General features: G+C 39.4%; 1 protein-coding gene across 1 annotated transcript; it reads left to right on the forward strand.

Moving 5' to 3' along the window:
* Positions 1 to 1,393: 1,393 nt before the first annotated feature.
* Positions 1,394 to 7,742, forward strand: LOC133334272 (fibroin heavy chain; the record flags this gene model as incomplete). The annotated part of the gene is made up of 9 exons (XM_061542563.1): positions 1,394 to 3,157; positions 3,341 to 3,539; positions 3,627 to 3,823; positions 3,944 to 4,304; positions 4,386 to 4,536; positions 4,633 to 6,503; positions 6,596 to 6,924; positions 7,370 to 7,613; positions 7,681 to 7,742. Coding segments are annotated over 8 exons (5,115 nt in total), but the record flags the coding sequence as incomplete, so codon positions are not given.
* Positions 7,743 to 12,652: the final 4,910 nt, after the last annotated feature.

Below are 12,652 nucleotides of genomic sequence, written 5' to 3' on the forward strand. Positions count from 1 at the left end.
TTAAAATTTCCTCCCAAATTCAGCGCACATCACTGAGTATTTGTATATTTTTTAAAATCATTAAAACTTCCAAACTGTGTTAGAATGAAATTGCTCTTCGTTGTCATACTTTATGTAAATAGACGTGCTCTTCAGATTAAAAAGCATACATGAAATGTGGTTATACCAAAAAAAAAAATCAAACGAAATCGTGAATTTGTTATTTATCCATATCATTTGTTTTTATTTTCGATTTTCCATTTAAGGGGACCCCCCCCCATTCTCGGTGTCAAAATTTTTTTTGATTTAATTCGAATCTACTCTAATTCTAGAATGTTCCTACAAAATTTCAAGTGAAAATCTCAAGAACTCTTGAAGATATAGCCGATTTATTGTGCAGCATCAAGTGACGGCTAAAGGGCTTCTCAAACTTTAAACGCGTTTTTCTCTTTTGCGAATGGCGGGCACGATAACTCAAAAACTAATAATCCAATCGGTTTCAAATTTTGACACATTTCTCTGGGAGTGTGTAGCTCTCGTATGAACTAGGATAAAGCCAATCGGTGAAGATCTTCCTTATTTTTTAACTTAATTTGTGGTAAAAAATAGGCGATTTTTCATAAAAAAATTTTCAAAGTTCCGCCATTTTGTTAATTGTTGTGCGAAGTCAATAATCCTAGTTCATACGAGAGCCAGACATGTCCTCTTTCTAACACAGTTGGAATTTTCGGATTCCGATGTTCCAGTGATGAGTTATCATGCCCGCCATCGAAAATATGGACTTTTCTTTGAACCCCAAAAACAACAACAAAACAACAACAACAAATTTTGGTAAATTATTTTTCTTCCTTTTTAAATCTTCAAATATATATGTGCCAAGTTACAAACCTTAACAAGCATTGGTATTCATTTACCAGCCCATTTAAAATCTTAAAAATAAAAAATCGAGAATGGGGGGGGGTTCCCTTAAATGCAATATTACCTTCAACAATTGAAATCTGTTTCAATTTCCATTAAACAGAGGCAACTTTCCTCATGTGTGATAGATAACAAACATGACACGATCACCTTGGACATTCTTGATTGACCTAATATGTGTATATGCATGAGACTAGTGCGAACATAAATAAACGAGGGTCACATAACAAGTTTGGGTAAAACACATGTAAACTTCCTACGGAAAATAAAATGATGTAGGTCAACTTATTTTTTTATCAAAATCTTATCTAGAAATTAAGGTTAAGTGCAGTTCGGAAATAATTATAGTGCTTCCTATAAAAATATTTTTATGAGGAAATATTTTGGTTGATATGCCATACAAATTTAGCCGACTAGTTTGTTATTCAAAATATGACCTTGAACTTTTTCTCCTTGTCGTCCGTTTTGTCCTTTCTCATCTATTTACCCTTTGCAGATATTTCTTGCTATTCTGTGCCTTTTGGGTACAGTTTGGGCAGACTCTACACCCCGATCGCTAGCCGATTGTATACAAGCCGTAATAGATGCTGGCTATTCATATCCACAGCCACAAGTAAAATTCTCCATTGGTCCAGGTGAAACCAAACTCAAAGCTACACCCCTAGAATCGTCCTCCTATTCATCGTCGTCATCATCGTCTTCATATGAATCATCAGCGTCATTCTCCGGTTATTCTCACGGTGGGGGACAAGCAAAATATGTAGCTCCCATTAAGAGCGCAGCATACCAACCGGCCGTTACATATGCCAAGGGCGGCAGCATAACATATGCTGATAAATCGCCAGCCTCCAAATATGCTGCTGTTGTGCCATCGGGTATTGAATTTAAAAATCTGGTAACACCCACCATTAACTTGCCCACCAAGAAAATTACCAATGCCTACTTACCACCACCGGTACCACAAGGTTCAAAGGTGGAATCATATGAATCAACCGGCTTTAGTTATACCCAATCGACACCGGGTGTGACAAAGGTAACAACCTACACTGCTGGTGGTGGTGGAGAATCGAAACTCAGCTATTCTGCTCCAGCTGTTACAAAAATTGCCAGCTATTCATCGCCGTTCGCTAAGACCACCCCAGTATTTGGATATGCCAAATCTGGTCATTTGGATTCGATTTTCACAAGTGCTGCATACAATCCCCAGGCAGGACATATTAGCTATGCTCCAAAGATTTCCTATGGCACCCCGACAGTTGCAAAAATTTCCTCAATTGCCTCAACCGATCATCTGGCCACATTTGAAGCTCAACCATTGTTCCCGAAAATTGAGACACCATCCCCAGCAGCCTATGCCTATGCTCCTGCGTTATCCAAGGGTTATTTACCCAGTCTGGAGACTAGTGGATATTCCAAATCTTCCTATGGGGCAGTCTCGCATCAACATGTTTCGAAACCCATTAACTATGTCTCGGCTCCTGTTAAGGTACCCACCTATGCGGCACCAATTGCTTCTCATTATATTTCAGCACCAGCCAAGGTGGCAACATTCTCTTCCGTAGGTTCTTATCAACATGCATCCGCTGGCGGTGGTGGTGGTGCCATATCGCATCAATATGTTTCGAAACCAGTTTCCCATTTAACTGGCTATGCTCCTGCACCAGCCCCAGTTGTGGCTAAGGTGGCTGCTGCCCCAGTTACGGTTACAAAATATGCTGGCGGAGGTGATGGTTCGGTACACTACACAACCAGTGCCAGTTCAGGACATTATGCAACAGGTGGCAATGGTGCCATATCTTCACAATATGTCTCGAAACCAACGGCATATGTTGCACCCGCAATAGCCAAGACAATAACTTATTCCGCACCACTTGCCAAGCCCCAAGTGGCATATGTAGCTCCGTCAGTGGCTAAAGTTGCAGTTACACCAGCTGTAACAATTTCTGGCGGAGAATCTGTGAAATATTCATCTGGCGGGGCAGTTTCCCATCAATACGTATCGAAGCCAACGGCCCACATTACTGGCTATGCTAGCCCGGCTCCAGTGGCAAAAGTAGCCACCTACACTGCTCCAGCTATCGCTAAGGAAGTTACTTACACAGCACCTGCTTCGGCCCACTTCAGTGTTTCTGGTGGACGCTTCTCTCATGGTGGCCTTGCATATTTGCCTCCCGAAGCTCCTAAAGTCGCCACCGGAGCGGTGTCGCATCAATACGTCTCGAAACCAGCCGTCCAACTAAGTGGTTATGCTGTTCCACAAGTAGCCAAGGTGGCCACATATGCAACACCAGCTCCTGCTCCCGTGGTGGCTAAAATTGAAACATACGATTCGCCAAAGGTTGTCAATATCGGTGCCAGTCGAGGATCGGTGCACTACTCCTCCAGTGGTGGAGCAGTATCTCATCAGTATGTTTCGAAACCTCAGACACCCGTTGTGGCCAAGGTGGCAACTTATGCCGCACCAGCAGCGGTGGTAAACATTGGTGGCCACGGTGGAGGTTCAGCTCATTACTCGTCCAGTGGAGGTGCTGTATCCCACCAATATGTATCCAAACCGGCTGCAGTAGTTGCAGCTCCGGTTGTCGCCAAGGTGACCACATATTCAGCTCCTGCTGCCATTAAGGTTGCCTCCTACTCCGATGGTGGATCATCGCATTATGCCACCTCGGGTAGTGGAGCTGTTTCTCATCAGTATGTTTCGAAACCCGCTCAGGTTGCAGTAGTTCAAGCACCCGCTGTTGCCAAAGTTGCCACATATTCCGCACCTGCAGCCATTAAAATTGCTTCGTATTCTGGCGGTGGTTCATCACATTATGCCACCTCGGGTAGTGGAGCTGCTTCCCATCAATATGTATCGAAACCCGCTCAGGTTGCTGTAGTTCAAGCTCCCGCTGTTGCCAAAGTAGCCACATATGCTGCACCCGCTGTTTCCTATGCAGCGGGAGGATCATCACATTATGCCACATCGGGAAGTGGAGCTGTTTCCCATCAATATGTATCTAAGCCCCTTCAAGCTGCTGTAGTTCAAGCACCCGTAGTAGCCAAGGTTGCCACTTATGCTGCACCTGCTGTAGTTAAGGTTGGCTCCTATGCCGGTGAAAGTCTATCTCACTTCTCTTCGTCGGGTAGTGGTGCGGTATCCCATCAATATGTCTCCAAGCCTGCTCAAGTCATTCAAGCTCCAGTTGTGGCCAAGGTGGCCACATATTCTGCACCCGCAGCAGTTAAAGTTGCCAGTTATTCCGGAGGTGGTACATCTCACTACGCCAGCTCTGGTAGCGGTGCTGTTTCTCATCAATATGTATCAAAACCGATTCAAGCTACTGTACTACAGGCTCCTGCTGTAGCCAAAGTTGCGACATACTCTGCACCTGCAGCTGTTGTTAAAGTTGGTTCCTATGCGGATGGTGGGTCATCCCACTATGCTTCGTCAGGCAGTGGTGCTGTCTCACATCAATATGTTTCGAAGCCAGCTCAAATCGTTCAAGCTCCCGTGGTTGCCAAAGTGGCAACATATGCCGCTCCAGCAGTGGTTAAAGTAGATGGTGACTCGGCTCATTACGCCGCGTCCGGCAGCGGAGCTGTATCCCATCAATATGTTTCCAAACCAGCACTGGCAACATACGAAGCACCAGCAGCAGTGAAGGTTGCCTCAGGCGGAAGTTCCCTGCATTATTCCGCCGGCAGTGGTGCAATATCCCATCAACATGTTTCCAAACCAGTTCAATTGGTTCAAGCACCCGCTGTGGCCAAGGTATATTCAGCACCAACAATATTGGCTGGATCGGCTGACTATGCGGCTGGCGGTAGCTCATCACATTTCTCCTCATCTGGAAGTGGTGCTGTCTCACATCAGCATGTCTCGAAACCTGCAGCACCGGCTGTACAAAAAGTTGCAATTAGTGCTGCTCCTGCTGTGGTCACCTACACCGATGGCGGCGGCAGTTCATCTCGCTATGTCAGCCAAAGTCGAGGATCTGTTCAGTATGCCAGTTCAGGCAGTGGCGGTGCCGTATCTCATCAATATGTATCAAAACCGACTACCCACCTTACCGGTTATGCTGCTCCAGCTGTTGCCAAAATTGCAACCCTGACATCGCCAGCAGTTACCCAATATGTATCAGCTCCGGCTGTGGTAAAGGGTGCCACATATAGCTCCTCTGGTGCTGGTGCTGTATCACACCAATATGTCTCTAAGCCAGCTGTAGTTGCAGCTCCCGTTGTAGCTGCACCCGCCATTAGTCAATATCATGCCGCTGCTCCCGTTGGTTTGGCCAAGGTTGCAACTTATCAGAGTAGTGGCAGTGGCGCTGTGTCCCATCAATATGTTTCGAAACCCGTCCAGGCTGCAGTTATAGGCAAGGTTGCAGCATACCCCGCACCTGCTGTCACTCATTATGCTGCACAGCCAGCCATTGCTAAGGTGGCAACCTATCAACAACCCATATCAGCGGTAAAATATCAAGGTGGCGGTGCCGTATCTCATCAATATGTTTCCAAACCAGGTGGTATTTTGGCTGCTGGACCCAAGATAGCTACATATGCTCCAACTGCTCCTGTTCTATCTGGCTCCTACTATAGCGGTACCTCGGGATCAGGGACAACATATCAACACATCAGCCAACCCACACTGATCTCGGGACCAGCCAAACCATTGTACAGTGGAGTTTCGTATGGTGGCCAATATGCTGCTGGAGGTTATGCTTCTCATCAATATGTATCACAACCGCAAGCTGCAATTGCCGCACATATTGGTGTCTCAGGACCAGGTTACAATAAGTTGGCAGCAATTTCATCCAGTTCTCATGCCTCTGGGGCGGTATCACATCAATATGTTTCGAAACCCGTTAAAGGAGTAGTTGTTGCGCCGTTACCAGCTCCCGCCATTGCAAAGGTCACCCCTGTCTACAATCCACTTTTGTCGGGTGTTGGCCACGGCTCAGGTGGTTATGTGTCATCCGGCTATAAGAGCGTATCTTCGGGTGCTGTATCCCATCAATATGTTTCCAAACCTGCTGCCGTCTTGGCAACCCCTGTCATTGGCAAATCTGTAAGCTATTCTGCACCACTTGTGGCTCATGGCGGTCCAGCTATAGGTAAGGTGGTTACACCAATATTAAGTGGCGTTAGTTCGGGTAAATATGAATCTCATGGAGCTGTCTCTCATCAATATGTATCGAAACCAGCCTATGGAGCGAAACTCATACCAGCCAGTGGTCCAGCAATTGCTGGCGGATTACATTTGGGCGGTGCAATTGCTCATCAACCTACCACGTTTACATCTCCCATTGTGGTAGAAGGTTCTGGACATGCAGGTTCGGCTGCTAAAATTGCAATTACTTCGGGTGGAGGTCATGGAGGCGCCGTTTCACATCAATATGTTTCACAGCCATCGCTGGTTAAGGGAGCTGGTATCTCACTCGTTGGCAAATCAGGTTTAGGCCTAAGTGGTCTTGGTCACGGAACAGCTTCTTATGTAACAAAATCTGTGCAAGGTCCAGCTATTGGTTTGGCTGCGGGACATGGTATTGGTTTGGCTGCTGGTCATGGAATTGGTTTGGCAGCGGGACATGGTATCGGCTTGGCTGGACAACATATTGGTCAAGGTTTGTACATACAATTATTTTAATAATACAAATATTTTCTATGGATTCAAGATATTAACGGAATTCTTAACTTCTTATATTCCTTTCTGCAGGTTATTATGGAGCTGTTAGCCTTGGACATTTTGGTACTTCTCCAGCATTGAATTATCAAAGCGTCTTAGCCGGTCATGGACGTGGTGGCGCCTTATCTGGTCATGGAGCTGGCTATGGTGGCATATTACATGGCGGTTTAGCGCCACTTGCCGGTTACGATCATGGAATTGGTGGTATTGGACCAAATGGAGCTGGTTTCTATAGATATGCACCCATTGCTCCAGCCCTAAGTTCTCATAGTCTGACGCCTGAGGCCTATTTGAAAACGGCGCCAATAATCAAGTCAGCTAAAATTAAAGTTATGACGGAAAAACATTTAGAATACTTTGTAAGTAAAAATAAATGAAGTGGTAAAGAAAATTACTAACATTACGCAACCCTGCTTTCGGATGAGTTGCCAACTATATATAATAAATTAGCATAGATCATGATGCAATAATAAGGTGATGTATCAAAACAAAAACCTTTGTTTTTGTCTCGATCAGTTAATCGAGACATCAGCAGCTGTAAATGGACCACATATTCATTGTGCCATGGCATAGATTTAACAACTGAAATATTTGAAGATTTCTTCTAAAACTAAAATGGCAACACCGATTTAGTAACCAACCTATCTTGAGTTGCCAATATTAAAATTGCTTAACCTTACTTTTTTATGAAATAAATCTGAGCTTATGAGAATAAGAAGGAATTATTTTCATTATTATTCAGAGTATTATTGATTATTATTCCGTATATCTGACTTAGCATTTGTTTTTCTAATTTAATTTCAGAACGATCATCCTCGTTATGCATTCGAATATGGCGTCAATGATCCAACAACGGGTGATATTAAACATCAACGCGAAGAACGTGATGGTGATGTGGTTCGTGGTGAATATTCACTAGTGGAGCCAGATGGTAATGTGCGTACCGTTAAATATTATGCAGACTGGGAAACTGGTTTCCATGCCGAAGTTATCAATAGTCGAGATTCTGTAAAGACACTAACTAAACGTACTGCCAGTAAATCATAAAGTAAGACTATGGGCTATTTATAGTTTTATTTGTAATAATATTTGAATTTTTTTTCCCTTCATTACAGTTAAGCGTAGTCAGCTGTTTTTTTGGGGCGTTCCTACTATACGATTTTATTTTTGTTATAAACATTTTGCACGAACGACACAACATTGTTTTAATTTTGACTAAATATATGAATACATCAACACATTTCCAACGAATGAATACTAAGTTTAAAACGTCAAGTGTGGGAAATCTAAATAGGGGAACACATAAGATGACTTCAGGATTGGCATGTTAAGTTAGCTTCCTTCAATTGTAAAAGAATAAAGGATGACACCATTCTCCTTTGACTCTGATATTATTTTACAAATTGTGTGAAATACAAAGCAAACTTAACAGGACAGTCCTAAATCCTCGTATGTGTTTCTCCCTTAACAAAATCCATACCCTCAAAATTGACAGTTCGTCAGATAGTAAATGTAAGACAGATGGCCCATTAATCTACTGAAGGAATGTACTATTTTTACCATGATAAACAATTTCCATTTATGATATGGAAAAATAGTAATTTCTAGCAGTAGATTCTCGCAGTACGGGAACAGGTCAATAATGTAGAGATACAAGGGAAGTACACGTTAAAATTTTGATCCATAAGGTGACTACAATATTTGAAGTATTTTACATAAACATATCAACTCCTTTGTATGTTGGGCGCCACGAAATTATCCTTATATTTACTTTAATCTGTTAAACTAACCAAATATAAAAATGAAAACAAATTCTGCAGGTCTAATCAAAAACATTTCAGACGCATTCACACAAAGGTACATTTTATATGGTAAACGCATCATCAATCGGTTACAACAAACAACTGTTGTAGAACAATGATATGTCAGAAATATTTTGAGAAAAAAGGTTAAAGATTTTATAAACTTTTAAAGGTTGACATCTAATTTTACCTACAGCTGTGCTGCTACCGCTACACATGGCACAATAAATATGTAATCCATTTAGCCTAGCTTACTATCCAATTAACTGTCAAAGTGCATAGTTCCATCTTCAAGTTCTAATAATATGGTCACCCAGCAAGCGAATGTCAGGTGTTTTTTCTCAAGTCCAATGTTAACAATTTTGACTTAATTAACGTCTTCATAATGGAAATCAAGTCCAAATAATGTATTTTGACAGCAAACTTCAATATCTCTTCGAAACCGAGAGTTGCCAATGCAAATTGAGATATATTATGAGCAGATCAGTCTACATCAGACACATCGAATATAACAAAATTTTTGACAAGAAAGATCTTAAATATCAATACGTGAATCAATTCTATTCATAATTCCATTCATAATTCATAAATTGGTGCATATTTTAGACTCGTATTGACAAATCTGCTGAAATTCCGAATTCAGTCGGATCATGCAACAATTTGCAAATAATAAGCTGATTGAAAACCACAATCAGCTGTTTATTTGCTGTACTTTTTATTGGATAATGTTCGCTCTTTAGCTTTAGTGGAACCCTCAGTATTTTATTCTTTGAATGAGTTTTCAGACAAATATTTAAAAAAAAAATCTCAGACTTTCATCAAATAATTCGTGTTCGATTGAATTTATAGAAGTACAAGTCACTGAAATTGAAATGTCTTTTCTGAAATTAGAATTGGTCTGTTCCCGTACTGCAAGAATCTACTGCTTTTTACTACGATAACGAAGAAAATAGTAAAATCGAGTATATTCTTGCAGTACGGGAACAACCACAATATTAGGAAACCAAACAAAATAAACTCAAAAAATGGTAAGCCTACATTTTTTGTCAAAATGTTTTAGTTCAAATAGATGATTCGTGTAGTTACCGGAACAGGGCAATCAATTGCAGTGCTGCCGTTCGAAAACAATTTTTCTGAACAAAATTGGATTGTCAATAGTGTCATCAGCAGTCTTTAAGGGCTAAGCAGAATGCTCGCGTTGAAACGAAAAAACAAACGCTCGAAGTTGATGTGCGCTGCGATTCGGAGTTAAATATATTTTAACTTTTTGCGTGCGTTAACGCGATAACAAAAAACGCCCAACGCGAACATTCTGTTTAGCCCTTTAGTGGATCAAGGTAGAGTAAATTAGGGATACGTAAATCGACCTTCGGCTAATCTACTTTTTTGTATTTAAAGCGGTGTACACACTATCAATCCTGCCCAAATTTTGTTTTTTAAATTTTTAAAAATTGTAGTGTGTACTCTCCTTAAAAATGTGAAAATCGGCTTTTGAACGTGGTATTAATTGCAAAGCTTTTCAAATTTTCTTATAAGTCATTGTTTCATGTTCGAAAGAAGCGAGTGGGCCACGAAATTCCAAGGCAACACAATGATATGTTTTTAACAGCACAACATTTTACATTTGTTCTGCCTTATAGTACGTTTACATTATACCGGATTTCGTTAACCCAGTGAGTTCAAATTGACAATTACATTGCATAAACATATGCCAAATAATCGTCATAAAGTAGGTTAACCCGGTAAAAAGTTCTAATGTAAATGCCGTTTTAGTTTTTTAGCTGTAAATCCGGATTTTCCATATTTGTCAAAATACAAGAGACACCTTTGAAGTGACCCCCGATTATTATTTGACAGAAGTGGTGAACCTGTCAATTTCTCATTTTATATTTTTAAACCAAGGCATACATGCCAGAGTTTATTTTTATTTTAAATTTAATAGTGATCACTAAAGGCGACTGTAATTGTAATATAAAATGGTAAGAAGTTTAAATGCGTTTGAAGTAAAAGAACTGGATTTCGGTACACCCGACATACAATTTTACAGCAAGTGTTCCCTAAATTACAAACTTTTTTCTTATTTTATATCGAGTTTTTCGGCTTAAAGATCAATAATTCCCTCATTTGATTAAACTTAGTATTCACATTATTCCATTATAATACTATAAACACAATGAAAATTACATCCGAATCATTTGTAATCGTCAAATTCCATTTTTTTCATTTTTTCATTTCCCAGTGTGTTCATAGCCATAATGTTGTTGCCTTCACACAATACGATTTATGTCAAACGTATAAATCGTATGGTGTAAACGCGCCATTTTTCTAATTAGATTCTCAATTATTGCCCCCTACTTCCTCCCATTTAGCTATAGGACAACAACAAAAAATCTCATCGATATGTATTATTTTGTACATTTTCAAGGAGGATATATGAATTTGATTTTTGCAGACTTCGTATTCTGTCCACAGCGTTAGGCAGAATTAAGGAAAATCATTCATTTCCACATTAGAAACATCCATCGTAACAAGTTAAGGTTCAGGTTAAAACAAAAAAAAACTGTGAATAGCATTTGAGGTTAGGTGTTTGCCAACACCCGACCTTGCATCAAAATGCCTTTCTTGTTATTTTCTTATTTATATTCATGTTACCATTAACATTTCTTAAATCATTCCATTTTAGAGAAAGTAAATCCACATTTCTTCCCACTTGTTTTGAATTTCTTGACAATTCTTTTCTAAAAATCATTTTTTCTGTGTGTATATAAAAATGTTGCATAAAAACGAAACATCTGTTATTTACTTAATTATTATTATTTGTCTTCTTTTTTGTATAAATATGTATGTATTAAAAACAAAATAAAATAATTCAGTTATGTGATAAACACAAGTGTCATACTTAATTATCTTCAGTGTATTTTTCTTTTTTTGTTTTCTTGTATAATTTAATATATATTTTTCTTTCAGTGTGTATAAAATAAAATCTAAATCTGTCATTTCTCTTTGTCGCTCATGAATTTCTTAATTTTTGTAAATATATTTTCTTAAGTTAAGAATTGTTAAAACTAAAATTACAAGATGAACAAATTAAATTAGTTTTATTCAGAAAAATCTAATCAATGTGTTTTATTTTATATTGCGAGCAGTGACTGTCAAACTTTATTCAACACGTGGCAGATAAGTGTAAAGGGAAGTATACACTATCAGTTTTTTTAATAATACCTGACTGTCCAACAACAAAAACATTTTCGTGTGTTCTGGTTTAAACTATTTACGGGCCATAATACCAAAAATCCAGTATTTATGCTTTTAACAACAACAGCTTTATGAAAACGAACAAAAATGGCATTATATTTGAATACTTTTACGCATCAAATTTTGCTGAATATAGGTTATTTCCCGCACTTTTTAGCAAAGCCAGAATATGAGCGAAATTCATCTTGCTGGAAATAGGAAAAGAGAACTCAATTTTTTAAACGCAAACTGATCTTTCTATTGGCCACGTTCTATCTAAAATAGAATGTATTGGCCCTTGCAACTGTGTGTACAAATATCTGTAAACCAGTTTTGGTTAATGTTAACATCTTTTTAATTTTCAAATTGATGATTAAATTATGTATAGACCCAGTGAGCCTTGTTAAGTACAAAATCTCCTTCGTATAATTTGATAGTTCAAACACATGGGATGATAAATGAATCTTAACAATGCGCCAATTTTTTTATTTGTTTTTCTCTTTTAAGGGGACCCCCCATTCTCGGGGTCAAATTTTTTTCATTTAATTCGATTCTACACTAATTCAAGAATGTCCCTACAAAATTTCATGTAGCCGATTTATTGTGTCAGCATCAGGTGATAGCTAAAGGGCTTCTCAAACTTAAAACGCGTTTTTCTCTTTTGCGAATGGCGGGCACGATAACTCAAAAACTAATAACCCAACCGATTTCAAATTTTTACACGTTTCTCTGTGAGTGTATAGCTATCGTATGGACTAGGATAAAGCCAATCGGTGAAGATCTTTTTTTTTCCAAGGTCCGCTATTTTGTTAATTTTAGAGCGAAGTCAATAATCCTAATTCATACGAGAGCCAGACATGTACTCTTTCTAACACCGTTGGAATTTTCGGATTCTGATGTTCCAGTGAGGAGTTATCATGTCCGCCATCAAAAATAAGGACTTTTATTTAATTACAAAAACAATAACAAAAATTTTTTGTAAATTATTTTTCTTCTCTTTCAAATCTTCAAATACATATGTGCAAAGTTACAAACCTTAACAAGCATTGGT

Source organism: Musca vetustissima, unplaced genomic scaffold (assembly GCF_032173495.1).
Source record: "Musca vetustissima isolate MV318-11 ecotype Yass unplaced genomic scaffold, APGP_CSIRO_Mvet_v1 utg14782, whole genome shotgun sequence".
NCBI classification, from domain to species: Eukaryota; Metazoa; Arthropoda; class Insecta; order Diptera; family Muscidae; genus Musca; species Musca vetustissima.